Here is a 22,197-nt window from a genome sequence, read left to right as displayed (position 1 = left end):
TCACACATCATACAGTTTGGTTTTTAAGAGTTAAGAAGAGAAGAAGGGGAAAATGAAAGAAAAACAGCATAATTAAATTAAAGGAAGCGGGGAACACCTAACAAATAAGGCTATTAGCATACTAACTAGGTTCAAGTTCAGATTTCAAATCATCGTAAAGTAAATGTCTATCCACATCCATTTCCCATTTTGCTTCTTGTATTCGTTATAAATAATAATAGGATATAACACCCATATAGCTCTGTAATCTTGTAAGCTTTAAAAATGCTTTTATTTGTGTGCATTAAGGTGGGCTACTAGATAAAAACTAAGCAATTAGTTTGCTGGTTTTGAAAACTTACATTATTTGTTTTTTAAACCCATATAGTTGAGCTTGCCCTTTTTGTATCTTAACCTATCTCTGGTTCTTTCCCCTTGCTGACAACCTTCCCGGAATCTCTATTCTTGGACCATATATTATCTATCTACGCCAGCCATAGTTGAACAGGTGCCAATGGTGGGGCTCTGGCGACTGGTTGATTTGAATGAACAATAATATCATACCAAAGTGGGCTAAAAGTGTGGTCTTTTGATTAGCTGCAAATTCACGCTTCTCTGGCAATTTTTCCACCATGGCCATGTGCCAGATCTGGTGGTGCCGTATCACATTATGCTCTTACAGAGCATTCCTCCAAGCCAGCCGACAAGTCTATAGCACCTGTCCACGCATGAAAGGTTGACACTGCAAATATGTCAGAAAAATCACTGTAAACCAAAGATTAAATAACTATGGCAGGATAATGGAGAATAAAGATTTTAGCCACAAAATCCCCTGGAGTTTCCTCGGAATATGAAGTTTTTGCTGCAAATTTGTCTGGATTCTCCCTGGGATAGAAAGTTTGAGTAGCAACATGACTAAATTAGGTGCATCAATTTCAATGGGTCTGTTCTGATTAAAGCCTGGCTAGATACCACCCACTTATCAAGATTCTCTGAGTATTATAGAATCATGGAATTGTAGAGTTGGAAGGGACCCTGAGGGTCATCTAGTCCAACCCCCTAGCAATGCAGGAATCACAGCAAAAGCATCCCTGACAGATGGCCATCCAGCCTCTGCTTTAAAAAGGAAGGGGAGTCCACCACCTCTTGTTGGAGTCTGTTTCACTGTCAAACAGCTCTGAATGGCATTAATTCCAGAGAAAAGGGCTAGTGTAGAAGTGCCCCATTTCTCCCCTGTTACAGGGATGATCTGCTGTTAGGACTTCATTGTGTGCTGCAGAAGAAGGAATAAGACAACTGGCATCATGCTAAATATTATTTTGCTTTAATTACAGCTATGGGGCTTCCAATTCTGACTGGGACTGCAACATGCTGGGAGCAGATGATTTACAGATCAGCGCCCTGATTAAACTAAGTGTGAGTTGTGGTATATGTAGCCTGCATTATCACAGCACTAATAACGTGTTTACAAAGCTTCACAGGTTCTGGCTTCCTTATATACTATTTGCTCTCTTAAGTTTGTACATTTGACACCATTTTGAGATTTACTGTGTTGGTGCCTTCCCAGAAGATGGAAAAAAGTGAAAGAAGGAAAGAAGGAAAGAAGGAAAGAAGGAAAGAAGGAAAGAAGGAGGAAGGAAGGAAGGAAGGAAGGAAGGAAGGAAGGAAGGAAGGAAGGAAGGAAGGAAGGAAGGAAGGAAGGAAGGAAGGAAAGAAAGAAAGAAGCAAGCTGAAGTTTCATTTCTGAATATCTCATTGTCACATAATTCATGGGGTAGGGGTAGTTTGACTACCAGATAGCTAGCTTTGCTGGTGAGCTATGTTGAGGGAGAAACAGCATCTTTGCTTGTCTATATCTAAGAACCAAAAATACAAACTCTAGTAAGCTGCTCCATGGCCATGTTGGGACAGACAGGTCCCACGCACCACAAATGCCCATTCTCCCCAAATGCAGTTTACTTCACTAGCACATATCAGATTAACAAGATGCATATTACAAAGCTAAGACAAAGCTGGGGAAAACATTGCACAACTGAAAAGGGGAAAGGAAAACGTAGTTGCTACACCACGACTATCACGTTCACATAATTCATGGGAAGCACAGTCTTGAAAAGAGGAAAGGAGAAGACCACTGAGTCAATGACTTGGCCTTGCAGTGAAAATACAATGAAGGAAGGCACATTTGTACAGAAAATCAGCCATAAGGCAAAAAGAAAATGAATCAGTGTTGTCTAAACAATATGCCTGTTTCCTGTATTGGTTGTAGGACTTGAATATAAATCTTAAAGGACTTTAAACATTTTCTTTTCCTTCCTTCCTTCCTTCCTTCCTTCCTTCCTTCCTTCCTTCCTTCCTTCCTTCCTTCCTTCCTTCCTTCCTTCCTTCCTTCCTTCCTTCCTTTTACATTTCTAGACCACTATCATAAAGACTCGGGAAGCATCAGAACAAATTGGAGAATCCTTTCCTGTTTCCAGAGCCCTACAATCTGCTCTCAGTGGCAGAGGTGAGAGCAGAGAAGAGGCAGGCACTTCATTCAGCGCCACCACTGATGGTATGCTGGGCTGGGGCTGATCGGTAACATTGTGAGGACTGGGGCGGGCAGAGCACTTCAAACTATCTGCCCAACTCAGTGATGGGGAAGAAAACCACACCCCTGATTTTTCTAACTGTTGTAGTCAGAGCTGGACTAGACGGATAGGTTTAAACGTTTCTGCCCAGCCCAGCCCAGCAGAACTGTGTTAAGGAGGCAATACCCCCTGGTCCTCTGCTGGCATGGGTCAGCTGAGGAATGTGGGTTGCGGGTGCAGTGTCTGTTTGCATGTATGTGTGGTGGCCATACCCACCTTATGGGCTATACCTATTGCTAGCCTGAGGATCTTGGAGTGATTGCAAGGTAGGAGAAAGGTTAGCCATATGTAATGTAGCCTATATATAATGTAGGAGAAAGGTGATCCAAGACTGGCCACTGCCATTGAGAAGGCTCTGCCTTGGGTCACCATAAGAAGAAGAAGAAGAGTTTGGATTTGATATCCCGCTTTATCACTACCCGAAGGAGTCTCAAAGCGGCTAACAATCTCCTTTCCCCTCCTCCCCCACAACAGACACCCTGTGAGGTGGGTGGGGCTGAGAGACTTCAGAGAAGTGTGACTAGCCCAAGGTCACCCAGCAGCGGCATGTGGAGGAGCGGAGACGCGAACCCGGTTCCCCAGATTACGAGTCTACCGCTCTTAACCACTACACCACACTGGCTCTCTCCCATAACCAACCACATGTTTTGTTGTGGTGGGATGTGAGACAAGGTCTCCACTGATGACCTTAATTGGTGGGCTGGCCGTTATGGGAGGAGGTGGTCCTTAAAATACATTGCACCCAATCCATTTAGGGCTTCAAACATAATAGCACCTTGAGCTGTGGCCAGAAACTCACTGGGAGCCAATGCAAATTAAACAGCAGTGGAGAAACATGGACCCTGCAATGATCACCTGGATGCAGTCTAGCCATAGCACCCTGTACCAGCTTGCAGTTTCTAAACACAAAGACACCCTCCCTATTTTGCACTTCCCTATAATGTATCATGTGCCCTCCTCCCTTCATACCATCTTCATTCTCTGATTCTGACCCAACATCCATCCTCCTTGTCAATCACTTTCTGGGCACATTATGCTTTGGAAGTGGTTTCTTCCACTACCAGTAACCAGATGCTACTGTGTAACTTGATAGTTGTGACCAGTTCCCTTGTCAGCTGCTGGAATGCAAGCCACAGTTATTTGGAAGCGAAAAGCTCCGAAAATATCCTTTCAGGCGCTCTCTGGGGATAAAATGGGCATGGCAAATTGACACCCAAGGCTTCATGAAGCCTTGCAGAGCGTCAAGTGCACTTCATTGACCAGAAAGGGGTTTAGAAGATGCTTAATAATGACAAAGGACAATCCAGCAGCCGAGAGGCATGCTTGGCCTTTGAAGAATTGAGCGTACATAAGCTGAAGCTGACTAGAGATTGAAAGAAGACTTTTCCAGAAGTTCTCAGCAGGGTGTTTCAAATAAAAACTTATAAAAACCACTTGTCCATGTAAAGCTTCAGTTCCCATTGACTCCCAAGTAGGGATCAGGGAGAAATTGGAGTCAGTTTGCATTTAAATGTCAACCTGCCTATTTTGCCCTTTCTGAAACAATACACAATCTGAAAAAACAGCTATCCTTTGAAATGTGCACTTCTCCAAATTTTGCAGTGCCATTCTCCAGGCAAACGTGTACAGAGTTGCATACCAAGGATAAACAGGGCATAAAAATGCATTATATATGGGGAAATTGTTTTGCAAAAAAAAGCATATTAGGCAAAATCAGGAAAATTCTGAACCAAAATGCTGATGAATTTTCATGAGGAACTTTCCACCCCCCCTCTTTAATTGCAAACTGGTGTGGAAATGTGGAAGAACTGAGTTTAAGATAGGAAAAATGAGAAACTGAGAGAAACCGAAACTGACAAATTTGCACCATGGCATTCATGCAATAATATAGCAATTGCATTATAATGGAATGTTCTATGTGGACAAACTGTCCCAATAACAAAATAAACATGCTTTGGGTGTTAGGAAAATGCAACACAAATGCAACTTTGAGGGAAGATGCTCTGTTTCTGTGCTTTAAACTGATACTCTGGAATCAGTCTGGCATCGCTCTGTATCTCATCCATTTGTCTTGTGGCCTCACTGTTTATTTGAAGGGAATGTAAACAAAGCAGACAGGTCTGGGATCCCCTGCCAATCAATTGCATTATTTATTTTGCTCCTTCTTCACAGGTATAAATGTATCTGGTAGGAATATTGACTCATGGCAAAAGTAGTGGCCAGCTGTGGCAGAAATATTTTAGATAGGATCAATTGCAGGAAGGGTATCATTCTAGGCACTAGATCATACAAAAAAAGAAAAAGAAAAAAAAGCCTGAGACAGACACATGCATAGAAGCAAGCAAACCCTGCCAAGTGAATACCATTGGCCAGCCCAGCAGCAACATGATATTTTTTCTAGGAGATGAGCTGTGCCAGCGCAACAGACTATGCAGCCTGGGAAAAGAGTGGGACCCCACTTAGAAATTGACCTTTATGACTTTATAGCTGGCTACAAGAAGGCCCCAGGGACAGAGGCTTTCAACTGTGGGAAGGCAAATCCTTCGGTAATGGATAACAAGGGCTGCCTAAGCACACCTCCCCCCCCCAATTTATTAAGGGTGCTTGGAGTTGTAGCTCTGTGAGAGGTAAACTGTTGTTGTTGTTGTTTAGTCATTTAGTCCGACTCTTCGTGACCCCATGGACCATAACACGCCAGGCACTCCTGTCTTCCACTGCCTCCCACAGTTTGGTCAGACTCATGTTGGTAGCTTCAAGAACACTGTCCAACCATCTTGTCCTCTGTCGTCCCCTTCTCCTTGTGCCCTCCATCTTTCCCAACATCAGGGTCTTTTCTAGGGAGTCTTCTCTTCTCATGAGGTGGCCAAAGTATTGGAGCCTCAGCTTCAGGATCTGTCCTTCCAGTGAGCCCCCAGGGCTGATTTCCTTAAGAATGGATAGGTTTGATCTTCTTGCAGTCCATGGGACTCTCAAGAGTCTCCTCCAGCACCATAATTCAAAAGCATCAATTCTTCGGTGAGCAGCCTTCTTTATGGTCCAGCTCTCACTTCCATACATCACTACTGGGAAAACCATAGATAAACTATACTTCCCAGATTTTGGGGGGGGGTGCTTTAAATGTATGGTGTGCACATAGAGGAGGATGGACAGTATGATTTCTGTGGTGGGAAAAGATTTGGGAGTTCAAACTCCCGCTCTCCCCAAAACATTAGCTTACCTGCAACAATCATTCAGGCTGCATACACACCATACATTCAAAGCAACTCCAAAATAATCCAGGGAACTGTAGTTTACCCCTCACAGCTACAATCCCCAGCAGCACCCTTAACAAACTACAGTTCCCAGGATTCTCTGGGGGAAGCTATATGCATTAAATATACAGTGTACTGTATACAAAGCCAAATGCATTTCTTCTTCTTCTGAAGATGGCCAGTCTCATTTCTTACCTGCATAAATTCAAACAGAGATTAGGATTAAGCCCGGAGTTCTAGCCAAAGTTAAGTTTGATCTGGTCCCCAGGGAGATTAAGGAGAGTGGAGGGGATGAATAAGAGAGGCTCCCCGGGGTGAGAACAGTTTCTGCTGCCTAAGCTACTTTTGGCTTTACAGACCCTGTCCTTTACGCTGCCAGAAACAGCTACTTTCCCATCCCATTTACTTTGGCTCAGAGTCTCTCAAATATTGCACTATCCAAAATAAATCTAGCAGTTCCCCATAGAGACTCCTTCCTGATACTTAACATAGACTCTGCATCACTCCCTGCAGAATCCATGTTTTCACCAGATATAGACTCCTTTTTCTTCTTGATATGGACCCTATTTCCTTCCGATTCTGCATCTGCAACCTGGCAAAGGTTCCATGTTGCCATTAGAAACTCGTTGGACGGTAATGGCTGGCTATTTTAAGTCATAAGGCTGCTGGCCTGTCTTGTTCAGCATCCCTCTAGCCCAGGTGCCTCTGGGAATCCAGCAAGCAGAACCTGAGTGCAATAGCACTCTCCCCACTTGTGATTCACAGCAACTGGCATACATACATCCTCTTGACAGTGGACGCAGAACGTGACCATCATGGCCAGTAGCCTTTGATAGCCCTATCCTCAGTAAACAGGTCTAATCTTCATAGGAACACAGGAAGCAGCTCTATCGGTTTAAAGCAGGGGACGTTCTCAGCCCTATCTGGAGATGCTAACGATTGAACTTGGGATCACCTGCATGCAAAGCAGATGCTGATCTATGGCCCCTCTCTCTTTTAAAGTTGGTGGCCATTGCTACATCTTGTGGGAGGGAATTCCACCGTTTCATTATACGCTGTGTGAAGTTCTTTCTTTTGCCTGTCCTGAATCTTCCAACATTCAGCTTCATTGGGTGGCCTTGAGAGGAAATAAGCTTTCCTCTCCACACCATGCAGAATGCACCACTAATGTATCCCGCCCTTACCCAGCTTCCCCTTGCCCCAAATTAATCAATATTTAAAATTCAGCCCTCCTGACCCTCGGTTCTTACGCAAAACCCTCCTCCCATCTTTCTACTCCCTCCTTGGCTCTAATTAACACTGGCAATAAAAAGTGCTGCAGGCATAAGCAACACCAAACTTCATGGTATGCATAAAGTGGTCTGGGAGGGTGGGAGCCGCATGAGCGGTTGAGAAACAAAATGAATGTAAGTCCCATGAGTACCAAGCAGTGAAATGAGAACCAAAGGGAGAGAATCTCTTGAACCAATTGCCCTTATCCCCAGCCAAAACAAAACCTTAATACATAAAAGTTGCCTTTCCTGCACATTCATCCCTTGCTATCCCCGGCCTCCCTCTTCTCTCCTATCTTCTGTTGCCCCCCTGCCTACTAAAATTTAGACTCTATACTCCTTGAGATGGGGACCACTTTCTCCTTTGCTTGTACTTAAAGTTCTAAGTACATTGTTGGAACTGCCCAACAACCAACCAGTTCTGGAGGGGAGGTTTCAAATACTCCCTTTTGTCCCTGTGGATCTGGAGAGACAGAACTGATAACTCATGTCCTAATGTATTGCTCCTTCTATAGACATACTGTAAGTTTTTTATTGAATCCCTTTTATGGAAATTCCCAGACAATTGGGTGCATATTATGCTTTTTTACTTCCTTCAGATCAGAAGCCATCCACCTCTTCCAGGGTGGCTAAATATTGTGCTGTTGCCTGTAAAACTCGCCAGAGATTAATTTTAGCAAACATATAATTTTGTTCTTTATGCCTAGCATTCTATATTACGATACCTCTACTATTAAGTTTATTGCTATGGTTCTCTGTTTTCTTTGGTACTATTTTATATATTTGGACGAAGTTTCTTTTTGGGATAATTGTCAATGACTGTAAAAAAGAGATTATATACATACATACACACTCAAAATTCCATTCATAATATAAAGTGATCTTTGCTATTCCTGGAAGATTGATAGCAGGAGAGGGGCGGGGAACTGGTGTCCGGACCAAAATAATGTACATCTTCTCCTGGCCACATCACCTCTCTCCCCTCTGCTTCTTGAGGGTACTTGGTGCCAAGGTTACAACAACCTTCCTGGGAAGAAGCCAGATGGGCTTTCTCAGAGTTTATAATGGATCCGCCTCCCACAGCTGAAAAAACATCAGCCTTAACCCAAAACTTTGATATTGGGGCCAATAGGAAAGATGCTAGACGCAGAGCAAATGATGCAAGGGCCGGTGGCGACAACTCAAAAGTAGCATCCTACTGTAAGGCCAAGGGAAACTCACAAACCAAGCTGGGTTGGAATAAACCCAGCCAATTAGAAGCAGGTTGCTGATACTCAAAATCAGAACAGGAAGCTCTCTGCAGACATGTATAGGAAAGAGCACGACCTCAGAAATGTCTTGTTCAAATGAGAAATCGTGGGATTGTTACTATTTGGATCAGGGAACACCAAAGGGAGTTATGGGTAAAGAAAACAAAGTTCCTGAGAATTGCCAAGATGAACCTGTGGGTGGGAGACACAACTCGAGTCCCATGGCATTCTTTTCCAAATTGACCTCACACAACCCAAGTTATTGAATATCTGACTGCAAGCTGATGAGCTGGCATGATGAAAGCAAAATGTGATGGGCTACTTCCAGTAAGCCTCATACAGCTGGGAGCACTTTCTGGATGATAAAACATTCTCCAGAATAATGATTCAGTTACCAGCACAGGCGCATATCACGTCATATTAATACAGAAATGTGGAAATGTAATGTGCTTATTTCCTAACTGGATATGATCAGATTAGAGAAAAGGGAAGTGTTATTTTTATTGTTTTTGTGTGACTTGGAAAATACTGAATTTAGCTGTACAACAGCTGAAGAGAACTTACACCACCCAAAGATGAGACTTCATTCTCTGAGCATTCCTTCTCTCTGCTTGGTAAATCTGCTCAATTTGGCTCAGTGCATCTGAAGGTTGGTGGTTCCAGCCCATCAAGGATGGCTGTGGGCAGGATTCCTACATGGCTGGGGTTGGACTAGATCAGGCATAGGCAAACTCGGCCCTCCAGATGTTTTGGGGCTACAACTTCCATCATCCCTGACCACTGGTCCTATTAGCTAGGGATGATGGGGGTTGTAGTCCCAAAACATCTGGAGGGCTGAGTTCGCCTGTGCCTGGACTAGATGATCCTTGGGTTCCCTTCCATCTCTACAATTCTATAATTAATCTATGATTAACCTAGCACACCATATAAAATGAATATTCACCCGTTACTGGGCGGACTGCCTAGATTCTTTTTATTTCTTTTCCCTACCTACTAAGGAATCTGTATCTCCATCTATGAATGGAGATAGAACTGAGTAACAGCTGGTTGTATTTCCAGAGTTGGAGGATCAACGATCATGTGCTTCCTTCTTCCAAGGAGGCATTGGTACAACCTAATACCTACATAACAGCTAAAAGAGCCTCACTGAAATGTCTGCTAACTCAACCCACACACCTTCTTAAGATGCAGACAAGCGAGGCTTGCACACCAGCCAAAAAAGCATCTTTTCCTGATGTCCTGCCCCTGCCCGATCAAGCATGATGAATAGCTCTGGAGCACTTGAAAGGTTGCACACTATTTTGTGACATTTGAGTTGGCCTAATAATGTTATTCATTGCATCCCTTCCTTCATTCCATATCAGGCCTTCTCCTATGAGGCAGCTCAGATCAGGCTGAGACTGGTCCAAGACCAGTCAGTGGGTTTTATGGTCAAGCAGATACTTGAAGTGTTTTTTAAAAAATATATATATACATTTCTGTATGAAAGAATGAACATGCCCAAAAGCCACCTTCCACACATCTTCTGCACAGGTTTAAGACAAGAGCATTCTTAAGAAATTTCTTTGAATCATTTCCACAGAATTCAAGTCATCTGCGCTTAATTTTATCACTCTTAGCAAATTTAGATGATGTTGAATTAATTTATGTACTGCTTAATTCCAAAATAGGCTTCCAAGCCAGGGGTTCTCAAATTTTCTAGTCCCACGGCCCTCTTGAGATGGCTGAAAATTACTGAGGCTCACAAAATTGTGGCACAGGGACACAATTAATAAAAGGTAGAAAATGGAGGGAGAGTTTGGCATATCAGCTGGCAGTTACTAACGTCTTTTTTTACTGATATCTAATCCATCTTTGGAAATTGCTAAATTCTTTGTCATGGCATCTTCCTTGTGGCAATGAGTTCCGTTGCTCAGTTTTTCTGAGGTCCTGTACAACCTCCCAATTATTAAGCAGAATTTGCTGATACAGATACACATGGTCCCCATCTATACTACACATTTAAAGCAACATCATGCCACTTTAAACAGTCGTTCTAGGACCTTTAGTTTGTTAGGTGTGCTGAGAGTCATTAGGAGACCCCTATCAGAGCTACAATTCCCAGAGTTCCCTGGGAAGAGAGACTGACAGTTAAACTACTCTGAGAATTGAAATCACTACCCTTTTCCTGATCCTTACATATTTTTGCTCTTGTCTGTGCAAACCTTCTTTTTAAAAAGTCCCAGGAGGTGTGCAATATACTCAGCAACTATCTTTCCTCTGGCTCCTTAAGCATAAAATTGTATCTTCTATTCTCAAATAAATCTCCTTCCACTACCAACCGCTATCCCTTTATCCTTTGCCTCCTGGAGCATTAAAACCCTCCATGGCTTTGTCTCATATTATCTCTCACATGATCATGAGCATAGCCAGGATTTATATGGGTGTCCTGCCCACCCCCATAAATCCTGGCTATGCCCATGACCACAATATAAGAGGGGAGAGATCTGTCTAGCAGATTTGGAATGAAATGTCTCAACAGTTTGTTTTTTTAAAAAAAATCTTTTTACCCCAAGTGCTCAGAAAAATCTGTCAAAAGTTTTCTACATTTAGTTAAGTGTTTTTATTCATTTACTTGATTGGTGGGATGCAGCACTCCCTGCTGCCTATGCCTGTGATCATGATGCACCCCTTCCTATGATAACCTTTGCTCACCTGTGCCAACACTCACAGCCAGCCAAAGGTGTTCTCTCTGTCAAAAGACTCTTTTCCTTCCCCAGCAAATTATGACAATTAACAGTGGTTCAGATGGGGGGCAGGGCTGGATTTAGGTTTGATGAGGCCCTAAGCTGCTGAAGGTAATGGGACCCTTTTTATGTCCAGCTGTCCTTTGTCAACAACAAATTGTTGCTTTTTTTGTGTTGAATATATGCTATATGGTAATTTATGGACCTAATAGGTATCTAAAGCCATTTGCACATGTTGCCATGCAACCAGTCCATGCAGAATGTAGGCACCCTATATATAGCTAAGGTAAAGGGTAAAAGGACCCCTGACTGTTAGGTCCAGTCGCGGATGACTCTGGGGTTGCAGCACTCATCTCGCTTTACTAAGGGAGCCGGCGTACAGATTCCGGGTCATGTGGCCACCATGACTAAACCGCTTCTGGTGAACCAGAGCAGCGCACGGAAATGCTGTTTACCTTCCCCGCCGGAGCGGTATCTATTTATCTACTTGCACTCCCAACTGCTAGGTTGGGAGGAGCAGGGACCGAGCAATGGGAGCTCACCCCATCGCAGGGATTCGAACCACCGACCTTCTGATCCCGAGCCCTAGCACCACCCTATATATAGAAATGAGCAAACCAGTGATATTTTAGGGAGCAGGCTCCGCAGGCTTACATCACAGGAGCCTACACAACACAAAACACTGTTGCTGTATGTAGGTTTTATTTTATTTGTTTTTCATCTTGTATTTTGGAAATGTACATCCAGGTTTGTTTTTTCTTTAATTTTTTGGGGGGCCCCAAGTGAGTGGGGCCATAAGCTATAGCTTGTTTGGCTTATACTTAAATCCGGCACTGGGGGCGGGGTACAGCTTCTCCGTCCTATGCAGTACAGCTAACTGACATGGTGCAGCTACACCTTCCAGCATCACTTTTGCAGCTGTGCAGTAAGTAGGGACAAAGGAAGCTGGATTAGGCCACTGGCCACCGTAAACAAAGAATGCTGGACGAGATAAACCTTTCTGGTTTGGTCCTGCAGCGCCCTTTACGTTCTCAAAGCAGGTGCCGCTTCCTTTGGACTCCCCGTCCGGAAAACAGCGCCTTCCTCCTCCGGCTTCTTCCGCTTTAATGACAAAAGAAGTCGGAGCGGCCACAGCGACGCCGCCTCCCTCCCGAGAACGCACAACCCGACCGCGAGGAAAGCCCCGCCCCCTCCGGAGATCGGGCCTATCAGATCTCGACGGGCGGCGGGGCAGGTTCTTTGGTCGTCCAATGACAACGGGCCTACCCGGAAAAAGCGCGTGTGCGTCGGTCCGGCTAGCTACAAACTCATTTTGCTTTTCGTTCCCCCGGCCGAATTAGTTCCCCCACACCGCCAACCCTTTCCATCAACCTTCGCTTCGAATTGCCGAGATGTCGGCCGCGGCTGCGAAAAGAGAATCCGATCTCTCCGGGCAGATCGAGGACTTTGTGGCGCTGCTTAAGCGGGGCGGGAAGAGGCCTCGCTCGGAGGATGTTGCGCGGCAGACTGTGGGCCTGCTGCGGAGGATCGTGGCGAACGGGCGCTGGGACAATGCGGGTGAGAGAAGGGCAGAGGCAGCGAGGGAGCCCTCGCCGCGTTCACAGGCTCCTGTCGCCAGGCTTAAACCCTTTCTTCCCAGTCGTGCCCTCCACCCGTTTCTTCCCTAAACCGAGAAACAAAACCGCGATTTTACTTCGGTTGGCTCCTTTCTCCACAAGTAGCTGCAACGATGGCAGGACTTGCCTAGCTCACCATACATAATTTGCCTTTCCACCTCGAGCGGCCACAGATGCAAAGGAAGTTTATGACTCCTGGACCTTTTAAGCAGACATAGGAGACCTATGGCCCTGTAGATGTTGTTGCCCCTCCAGATCCCATCATCCCTGACAATTGATCGTGATGGTTGGGGCTGATAGGAGCTGGAACATCTGGAGGGCCACTTGTATTTTAAAGGGTTGTATTGGAGAGCTGATTATGGAAGGTGCCTCTTTTTCCCACCCCTATGTAGCTGCCAACATTTCCTTATACAGTACACAATTCTTAGGGGGTTCCTAGACTGGTGTGCAACCCGTCTTCCATGTGATAATAGTGCATTAGTGGTGGTTTTCTATTGGACCTCCCATACATTATTACATTTTATTAGTAGTTCTGCAATGCTTCCTCAATGTCATCACATTATTGCTGTCTAGAGGGTCACTCTTGTGCGGGCAAATTGAGGCAAAACAATAACTACAGAGCGTCTGTGATATGAGAAGTTACAACATGTCAGTTAAAAGGTATGGGATATGCCCTGAATTGAAATGAAGCAGTATGTTTGCCCCAAAACATTTGAAGAAGTAAACAGTATTGAGAGTGGGCTTGCATATAACCACCCCAATACAATCATGAACACAAATAATGTTGAATGCCCAATAAAAAGGATGTCTGGGGCCCTTAAAAGGTAAATAAATAAATCTCTCTCTCTCTCTCTCTCTCTCTCACACACACACACACACACACACCGCCTGTTATCCTGTCCTTGCCTCTGTTCATCTGTGTAATGTAGGCACTTTTTACGATGTATCATCCTGATCTGGGTAGGCTAATTTTAATCACCAAAAAAACAAAGGGGGGGGGGTAATGTAATGCAATGTATTGCACAGCCCCCACCCCCAGGTTCCTGCCAACCGGATGCAGGCAGAATGAGTAGTTTGAAATATCATTTGAGTGTCTACTGCAGGCATCCCCAAACTGCGGCCCGCCAGATGTTTTAGCCTACAACTCCCATGATCCCTAGCTAAGAGGACCAGTGGTCAGGGATGATGGGAATTGTAGTCCAAAACATCTGGAGGGCCGAAGTTTGGGGATGCCTGGTCTACTGTGAGGAGTAAACACACTGTACTATGTAATTAACTTTGAAAATTCCCTACATTTCAGGAGAGCTGATAAGCATAATTCGTCAGGAGGGTAAGAAAATGACTGCTGCCCAGCCATCTGAGACCACTGTAGGCAATATGGTGAGACGAGTGCTGAAGATAATTCGAGAGGAGTATGGCAGGTAATGGTTGCTTTTGTTTGATTAGAACCTAGCAGCCAATCCAATTTCTCTAATGTAGAAACCACCTGAACTTACTGCACCCGGCACTTTCTGTTTAAAATTCATATATAACCATTGAAAATCATTTGTAGGAAAGCTTTTGGAACAGTTGATGTTGGCTATTTTTAGGACCTAAATTATTTATGTGATTGTAAGTGGTTTTATTTTATTTATTAAATTTCTATACTACCCTTCATCCGAGGAACACAGGGTGGTTTACAAGATAAAAATAGAAAAATACATAACATAGTAACAAAACAACCCCCCCATTTAAAAGGCCAAAGTTTGTTTAATTAGTAAACGACTGAGAGAGGAGGAATGTTTTTGCCTGGCACCTAAAGATATGTAACAAAGGCACCAGGCGAGCCTCCCTGAGGAAAGCATTCCATGTCTATGACGGGACTGATATCAAAATTCTCCACTTTCAGACCACCCTCTTCCTGCCCAGTTGAAGGTCCAGAGTGTGACCTGCCACATGCGTTGGTCTGATGATATGTTGAGACAGCCCCAAGGTCATCATGGTAGCCATGAAGCCCTAAGCCACCCCAGAGCACTTTGCCATGGCTGTTGAAAGCCCCCAAAACCAGCTGTCTAGAAGCCCTCAACACCATTCTGAGATCTGCTCTGTTAGCTCAGGCAGGGAGACTGCTGGGCAGTGAGGCAGGCAGTAAACCAGCAGTATCCCTAATCTGTCCCAATTACCTAATGCCAGGAACAAATACTCTAGATCCCCCTCAGCAGCCCTGCTTTTATTTTACCAGCCCAGCTAGATGATGCAAGTCAGCTGGGGGTAGAGTGACAGGTGTTGGTGGAAGTGGCTGAGTCCAGGCCTCAGGGCTTTGGTCCTGCAAAGAGGCATCCAAGCTTAGGAGTCCCACCGTGAAGCAGGCAGCTAGGGGTCTTCAGCTGTTCCTGGGGTCCTCCCTCTTTTACACAGGAGTGGTGTTTTAATATATTTTTTTAATATTGTGTTTTAATTGTAACCCGCCTTCTGCCCTTAGGATGAAGGGTGGGTAAGAAATTATAATTAATAATAACAATAATAATAATAATAATAATAATGTATTGCTACTGTATGTACCATTCCCTGGCAAAGTAATTACTTTGAATTAAACCACAAATGCACGTGCTATTGTTTTTCTTTTCTGGCGAAATACACTTGAGCTGTGTGAGCAATATTGTCCCAGGATATTTGGCTTTTAGAAGGACTAACATAAATATTATCAGATGTTCTTAATTCCTTCTTTGATGGGAAGCCACAATGCCTGATCCAGCATGTAACCTAGTCTTCCACCAGGATTGTTTTTCTGTTTTGAAAGAGTCCCATTTGTTTTGTAGGCTTCGAGGATACAGTGAGGAGAGTGACCAGCAGGAATCACTACACAAACTTCTGACCTCGGAAAGTAGTGACGACACTGAGAGTTTCAATATCTACTATCCTCCACTCAGGGCCAATATCATTGAAATTATTAGTGAACTCTTAATTGAACTAGGTAAGAGAGAGCCGTATAATAACAGGAATAACTGTAGGAACTACATGATTGCTAGTAAAATGAGAAAGTTCCAATAATGAGTATTGCAGAAGTATTTCACCCTTAACTGCTGCATAATGCTGCCTTCCTATTAGGAAGATCAGAAATGAGAAGAAACAGGTAGAGCTTTTCCCATCATTTTCAGCTGGAGTAGTGTAAGAAGATTTTAGTACTCATGATATATTGTGGTACGAATATAGCCCACCTAGGTTCAAGAGACGGACGTAACCACGGGAAGCTACTTCTTGCATGGAATGAAAGCTAAACAGTTTGTGTCTGTAATCTGTAGGGACTGTTAAAGTTTATATAATGTACACTAGCTGGCCCGGCCACGTGTTGCTGTGGGTTTTTGTGTTAAATGGACTTTTCCTGTTAAATGGACCTTCAGAGTATCCCTTTAGAGTCCCCTCACCTGTCCTGTCCTGACCCCCCTACTGTAAGTTTAAAAAATAAGACTCCCCCACCCATGTGTGTTCCTGAAAATGTCCCCATCCCCCACTGCTTTGGCTGACTCAGGGTCCTACCTCCCCTCGCATGGCTATGTGTTTCCCCCCTCCCTTTGTTGTGCCTCATCCCTGTGATTTCCCCACCCTGTGAAAGGCCCATATTCTATTTGTTTTTGCCTGTGGCCTACTCAGTTTTCCCTGTCCCAAACCAACCCCACTGCTTTGGCTGACTCAGGGTTCTTCCTCCCCCCCCCCCCCCATGGCTATGTGTTTCCACCCATCCCTTTGTTGTGCCTCATCCCTGTGACAACCCCCCCCCCCTTGTGAAAGGCCCTATTCTGTTTGTTTTTCCCTGCTTGGCAATGCTGAGGCCTATTGAAAAAGCTGGGCCTTGTTGCTGCAAAAGGACTGTTTTCAGTTGGTTGCTGTAGAATTTTGTGATGTCATCTGGCGGCACAGCTTTGGAGGCAGCAGCATGCAATCTGCCTTTCTATTGGATGCTGCTGGAGTCTTCAGAGCTTCTGGTGGTGATGTCTAATTTGGGCGCCACTTTTTGTGTTTAATCATTATTTTAGGTGTGAAAGGTGTGGCTTTTTTGGGGGGAATTATGCCAGATCCCTCCCTGATGGGCATGGAACGTTGTGGCCAAATTTGTTACATTATGGTTCAGCAGTTACGGAGAAAGGCTGTGACCTCCGCGTGTGCAATGCCTACATTTATATATATATAGATAATGCCAAATCATCCAACTGTAATTGCAAACCATAGATACTGTCTCAGCAAACAGTATGTGTCCTTTTTTTCTTTTTAATGCCATAAGCCCTTGGCAGTATACGATTCAGGTATGGTAGGAAATAATGAGATTCCACCCTGACCATTAGGTCCAGTCGTGACCAACTCTGGGGTTGCGGTGCTCATCTCGTGTTATTGGCTGAGGGAGCCGGCGTACAGCTTCCAGGTCATGTGGCCAGCATGACTAAGCCGCTTCTGGCGAACCAGAGCAGAACACGGAAACGCCGTTTACCTTCCCGCTGTAGCGGTACCTATTTAGCTACTTGCACTTTGATGTGCTTTCAAACTGCTAAGTTGGCAGGAGCTGGGACCGAGCAACGGGAGCTCACCCCGTCGCGGGGATTCGAACTGCCGACCTTCTGATCGGCAAGCCCTAGGCTCTGTGCTTTAACCCACAGCGCCACCCGCGTCCCTATTTCCTAGCTAATTTGCAGTGGAGGAGGTATTGGGCCTGTCTTTTCTCTTATGGTTGGATTACTTTTTTCCCCCCGCAGAGGGTACCACTGACAACATTGCCATGCAGGCCCTGGAGCATATCCACTCTAATGAGGTGATCATGACCATTGGCTATTCACGCACAGTTGAGGCCTTCCTGAAGGAGGCAGCACGCAAGAGGAAATTCCATGTAATTGTGGCTGAATGTGCACCCTTTTGTCAGGTAAGACCTGTTATCTGGGCTATCCTTGTCCCCTGCTCACTGTTGACTATGGAGCACTTTTAATTGTATTTTTGTTTTATTTATTTAACAAATTTTATAAACTACTTGTCAGAAAACTCTTAAGCAGTTTACAAAAAAAGAGCTGTATATTTTAATCATAAATGGAATTCTCCCCCCCCCCCATTTATGGGAATGTATAGGCTTTGTGAACAGGTAGTAGGTTAAGGGAAACTTCTTACCTTTCCCAGTAGGAGGATGGTAGTTTCTGATGATAATGGCTTTTATGGACAGTGTGAAAACCTTGCATGCATGAACAGCACCCATTTCACAATAAATTCTGATAACTGGCAGTTTTGAGATTTAAGAAAGCATTTCTTCATGTAATGCATAGTCAATACACCATTGATATTATTCCCACACTGTATCAGCCAACTCTTCTTGTTATTCCAAAGTCTGCTGTTGCAGGCAAAGCTCTAATACGGGATCAGACTTTCTCTGTGATGGCACCCTGTCTGGAATTCTTCTGCTGGAAGTGGCAAGATAATAGTGCCAACTTTAAACATATCTGTTCTCCTGGGTGTTTGGTGATTGACATATAGGCTATTCAGCTTTGTGTTTACTGATAAATCTATTTGCTGTTTCTTTGTTTAATACATAGTTTTATTGTATTTTGGAAACTGTCCTAGGGTTCTTTTGTAATGAAGAACAGTCTAAAGGTTCTGTCAATAATTGTTATAAATAAATAACATGGTGAATTAATTGCCACACTCTTTGTGGTGAATGATGAGCGTTACAGTACTGTTTGTTTTTAAAGCATTAGGTGAATACTTGAGGGATAGTAGAAAAAATAAATCATAGTAGGTGTGCACCTCCATTTTCAGACTTCTGACTGACTACCGGTAATTCTGCGATTAAGAGGTGATGGATATTGTCAAGGAATCTTTCTCGTTACTGTTGACAGAAATAATACTTGGATTACTGTGACCTGGCTTGAGATGAACTGTGTGCTCATAAAGCTTCGGAAACTCTAGCTTACAAGCATTACTTGCCTGGCCCTTCCAATGCACATTGTCACTTTCCCCTTTTTCTTTTTCAGGGTCATGAAATGGCTGTCCGTTTGTCGAAGGAGAACATAGAAACTACCGTCATGAGTGATGCAGCCATCTTTGCCGTCATGTCTCGTGTCAACAAGGTAGGCAGGATGGGACTGTTTGGTTTGTTTCTCCTCCTATGTGGACCATCCTGGGAGGCTTGTAGATTCACAGTGGCTAAACTTTTTTAGGCTGAGGGCTGCATTGAACTACAGTGGAACCTCGGTTTATGAACACCTCGGTTTATGAATTTTTGGTTTACGAACGCCGCGGACCCATGTGGAACGGATTAATTCACTTTACATTACTTTCAATGGGAAAGTTCGCTTCAGTTTATGAACGCTTCAGTTTATGAACAGACTTCCGGATCCAATTACACCCATGCTTCAGGTTAAGTACGCTTCAGGTTGAGTACTCCGCAGACCCGTCTGGAACGGATTAATCCACTTTCCTTTACTTCCAATGGGAAAGTTCGCTTCAGTTTATGAACGCTTCAGTTTATGAACAGACTTCCAGAACCAATTGTGTTCATAAACCGAGCTACCACTGTATTGTAAACCAGCCAGGGGACAACGTGTAAAAAATGGATATGGCTTTTTGAAAAAAGACAATATTTGGTGGACCACAGAAAAAAGACCCCCAAAACTTTTGGCATAACAGCATCACAGTGCAATACCTATGGAAGCAGTCACTGAAATAAAGAAACTTCAATTATTATTATTATTAAGTTTTAAATAGAAGAAATGGAGGACAGGCTGGGAACCCCACAAAAATCTTTTAGCATCATGGCATCAGAGCCAGAGTCCAATAGCAGTCAAAATTCCTGTTCTGAAAAACTGGACCGGGGGGGGCAATTTAAAAGCTCTTGGCTGACTACATGTTATCTGGGGATTCCCATAGGAGAGGAATTGTGTTGGGACAGATGGGTCAAGATCAGCCTTTTTGACAAGCAGAGGGCCAGACTCAACTACAGTTTTGATAGTGGAAGCCAGTGCAAGAATCCCTGCTATTGCAACGGGCTCCCCCACGCCTCCCATCATGCTTGCTTTCCCCCATACACTCTGGAGGGCTGAGAGACACCCCCTGGGCAATGTGCAGGGGGAGATCAATTCATTGGGATAACAAAAATGCTTGTGCTGCCAGAATGATCTCCTTAGTGCTATGATGAATTATACCCAAAATTCGCTCCCCACTTGAGTTACTGGTTCTATCATACGTTAGGAACGCTTATCATCATGCTTTGTCATGATCTAAGATAAAAAACTTCCCCCACATTGCAGTTCATTATGATACTCTGGTTTCTTAATATTTCTGTATTGCAGGTAATAATTGGAACAAAGACTATCTTGGCCAATGGTGCCCTGATAGCTGTCAGTGGCACTCATACCTTGGCACTGGCAGCCAAGCACCACTCCACCCCTCTTATTGTCTGTGCACCCATGTTCAAGCTCACACCACAGGTAGGTGCAGTAACCTCTGCATAGCATCTCTATGGTCAAGAGCAACATGAATGCTCAAAGAGAGCCAGTGCTGCTGCACATGGATGGAGCCAAATGCATACATTAATATGGACCTTTGCTAGTGCAAGCAAGTTGCAAAATGTCCGTGTGTCTTGTAGAGAAGACTATAAAGTAACCGTGTCAATGCACTCGAATCCTGTCCTGCACAGCTGGGTACCATTTGGATCGTATCTCTTCTGAAATCTAACAAGGCATATGGAACGGACCAGGGCTCTGTGAACATAGAAGCACTGGAAATGATATTGGATACAGAATTCAGAAGCTTAATAATAATAAGAAACGATAAGTTTTAAGATGTATAAGAAAAGTACCTAGACTGCATCTCTTGCATAGGATGATAGTGATGGTGCCCTTGCTGTTCTCTCTTCCAGTTCCTTAATGAAGACGACTCATTCCATAAATTCGTCTCTCCACAGGAAGTGTTGCCTTTCACAGAAGGTAGATTTTTAAAAACATTCTTTTGAGAGGAAGCTACTCTGTAAGCTACTTTTAGTGACTCTGGACCTTAGAAAGCCCAATCTATACATGTTTTCTTAGAAAGAAATTCCATTGTGTTCAACGGGGCTTACTCCCAAGTAAGTGTGCATAGGATTGCAGCCTGAGTTACTAAGCTTCATGCTGTTTGGCAGAGATGAAGCTTTTGGCTTCAATCTTAAATTCACTGACCAAAGAGCAAGTCTCATTGAATTTCATGGGATTTTACTTCTGAGTAAACATGCAAAAGGTTGTACTGTTAGTACTAGGATGTCATTGTGCTTACCAGTACGCCCTGATCTACTTTAAGCAGTAACTGTTCTGTAACTGTTTCTTCAGCTAATATATTTTGTACATGCCTTCCTCCAACTTATATTGTGCACCGAAGGCAAAATATGGTGTGATATAAGCAGTGATAAACTATTAAGATAATGTTGGTTAAGCCAGCATGGGCAGTGGTCCCCAGCTGTGTCTTAAACACTGCTGTTCTGAGGGATTCTCAGTGCAGTTTTCTTTTGACTAAGCATACTTTTGATTATACTGTAGAACTGTTCTCTACTCAGGCTTTGAATAATAGAGCACATGAGGCAAGATAGGCTTCTATCTCACCTCCTTTTGCTGCATTGTCTGAGTTTTTTTCACTGATTCTTATATGCCATACACTAACTGCAAGGTCTTTTTTTTTCTTGTTCACTACTTCTGTTGTTCATTTTTCACTCAATTTGAATATTTTTCTTTCAGGAGATATTCTGTCTAAGGTCAACATTTATTGTCCGGTCTTTGACTATGTTCCTCCAGAACTTATCACACTCTTCATTTCAAACATTGGAGGCAACGCTCCTTCCTACATCTATCGTCTAATGAGTGAACTCTATCACCCGGCGGATCGTGAACTTTAAGCTATGGACACCATTTATATCACGGAGTAGATGTGTACTTTCCCCTGAAGAAGCAGTGGCAAAATAAAATGTCAGACTGCAGAAAATGGACTTACTGTCTTCAAAAGATATTTTATTTGACCTTTGCTTTCTCTGTCAGAAAAAGCACTGCTCCAATCCTGGGTTCTGTCAACTTTATTGAAAGACATAGTACCGTATAAATCTCGCCTGAGAAAGCTTTAGGATAGCATAGAGGCCATAGTTCAGTGGTGACCCAAACATTGAAGGGAATTTGCTTGTTGCTGCTAAGCTACCTTCAGTCTGTCATCACAAATTCTCCTGTAACAGGTCCACCTCTTTTATTCTTCTACTTTGCTTCTCGAAATAGGAGATAGTTATTCAGGCTCAAAGAGAGATGGTTTCTGATGGAAAGGAGCCTGCTCTCATTCTTGTTTCAATTAAATGCTGATGATACTTGCATTCAGGGCAAGTTAAAGTAACCCATTCTACAAAATAGCACCTAAATGCTTTTATTATTTTTTGAATTATTATTATTTATTGAATTAATATACTGCCATATACAGTACCTGGAGATCTCAGGGCAGTTCAAAGAATAAGAAGCAGTT

At 43.7% G+C, this 22,197-nt stretch overlaps 1 protein-coding gene across 1 annotated transcript; it reads left to right on the top strand.

Moving 5' to 3' along the window:
- The first annotated feature begins 12,414 nt into the window (after positions 1-12,414).
- On the top strand, positions 12,415-21,682 carry EIF2B2 (eukaryotic translation initiation factor 2B subunit beta). Its single transcript, XM_035108382.2, has 8 exons — positions 12,415-12,661; positions 14,021-14,141; positions 15,519-15,673; positions 17,445-17,608; positions 18,705-18,800; positions 20,022-20,159; positions 20,591-20,657; positions 21,435-21,682. The coding sequence occupies exons 1-8, from the start codon at positions 12,496-12,498 to the stop codon at positions 21,590-21,592; spliced, it is 1,065 nt and encodes a 354-aa protein (XP_034964273.1). The 5' UTR covers positions 12,415-12,495; the 3' UTR covers positions 21,593-21,682.
- The last annotated feature ends 515 nt before the right edge of the window (positions 21,683-22,197 follow it).

The sequence above is a fragment of the Zootoca vivipara genome, chromosome 1, assembly GCF_963506605.1.
Source record: "Zootoca vivipara chromosome 1, rZooViv1.1, whole genome shotgun sequence".
NCBI lineage: Eukaryota > Metazoa > Chordata > Lepidosauria > Squamata > Lacertidae > Zootoca > Zootoca vivipara.
The sequence above is the reverse complement of the archived record's forward strand: the minus strand, read 5'-3'. Positions and strand labels throughout refer to the sequence as shown.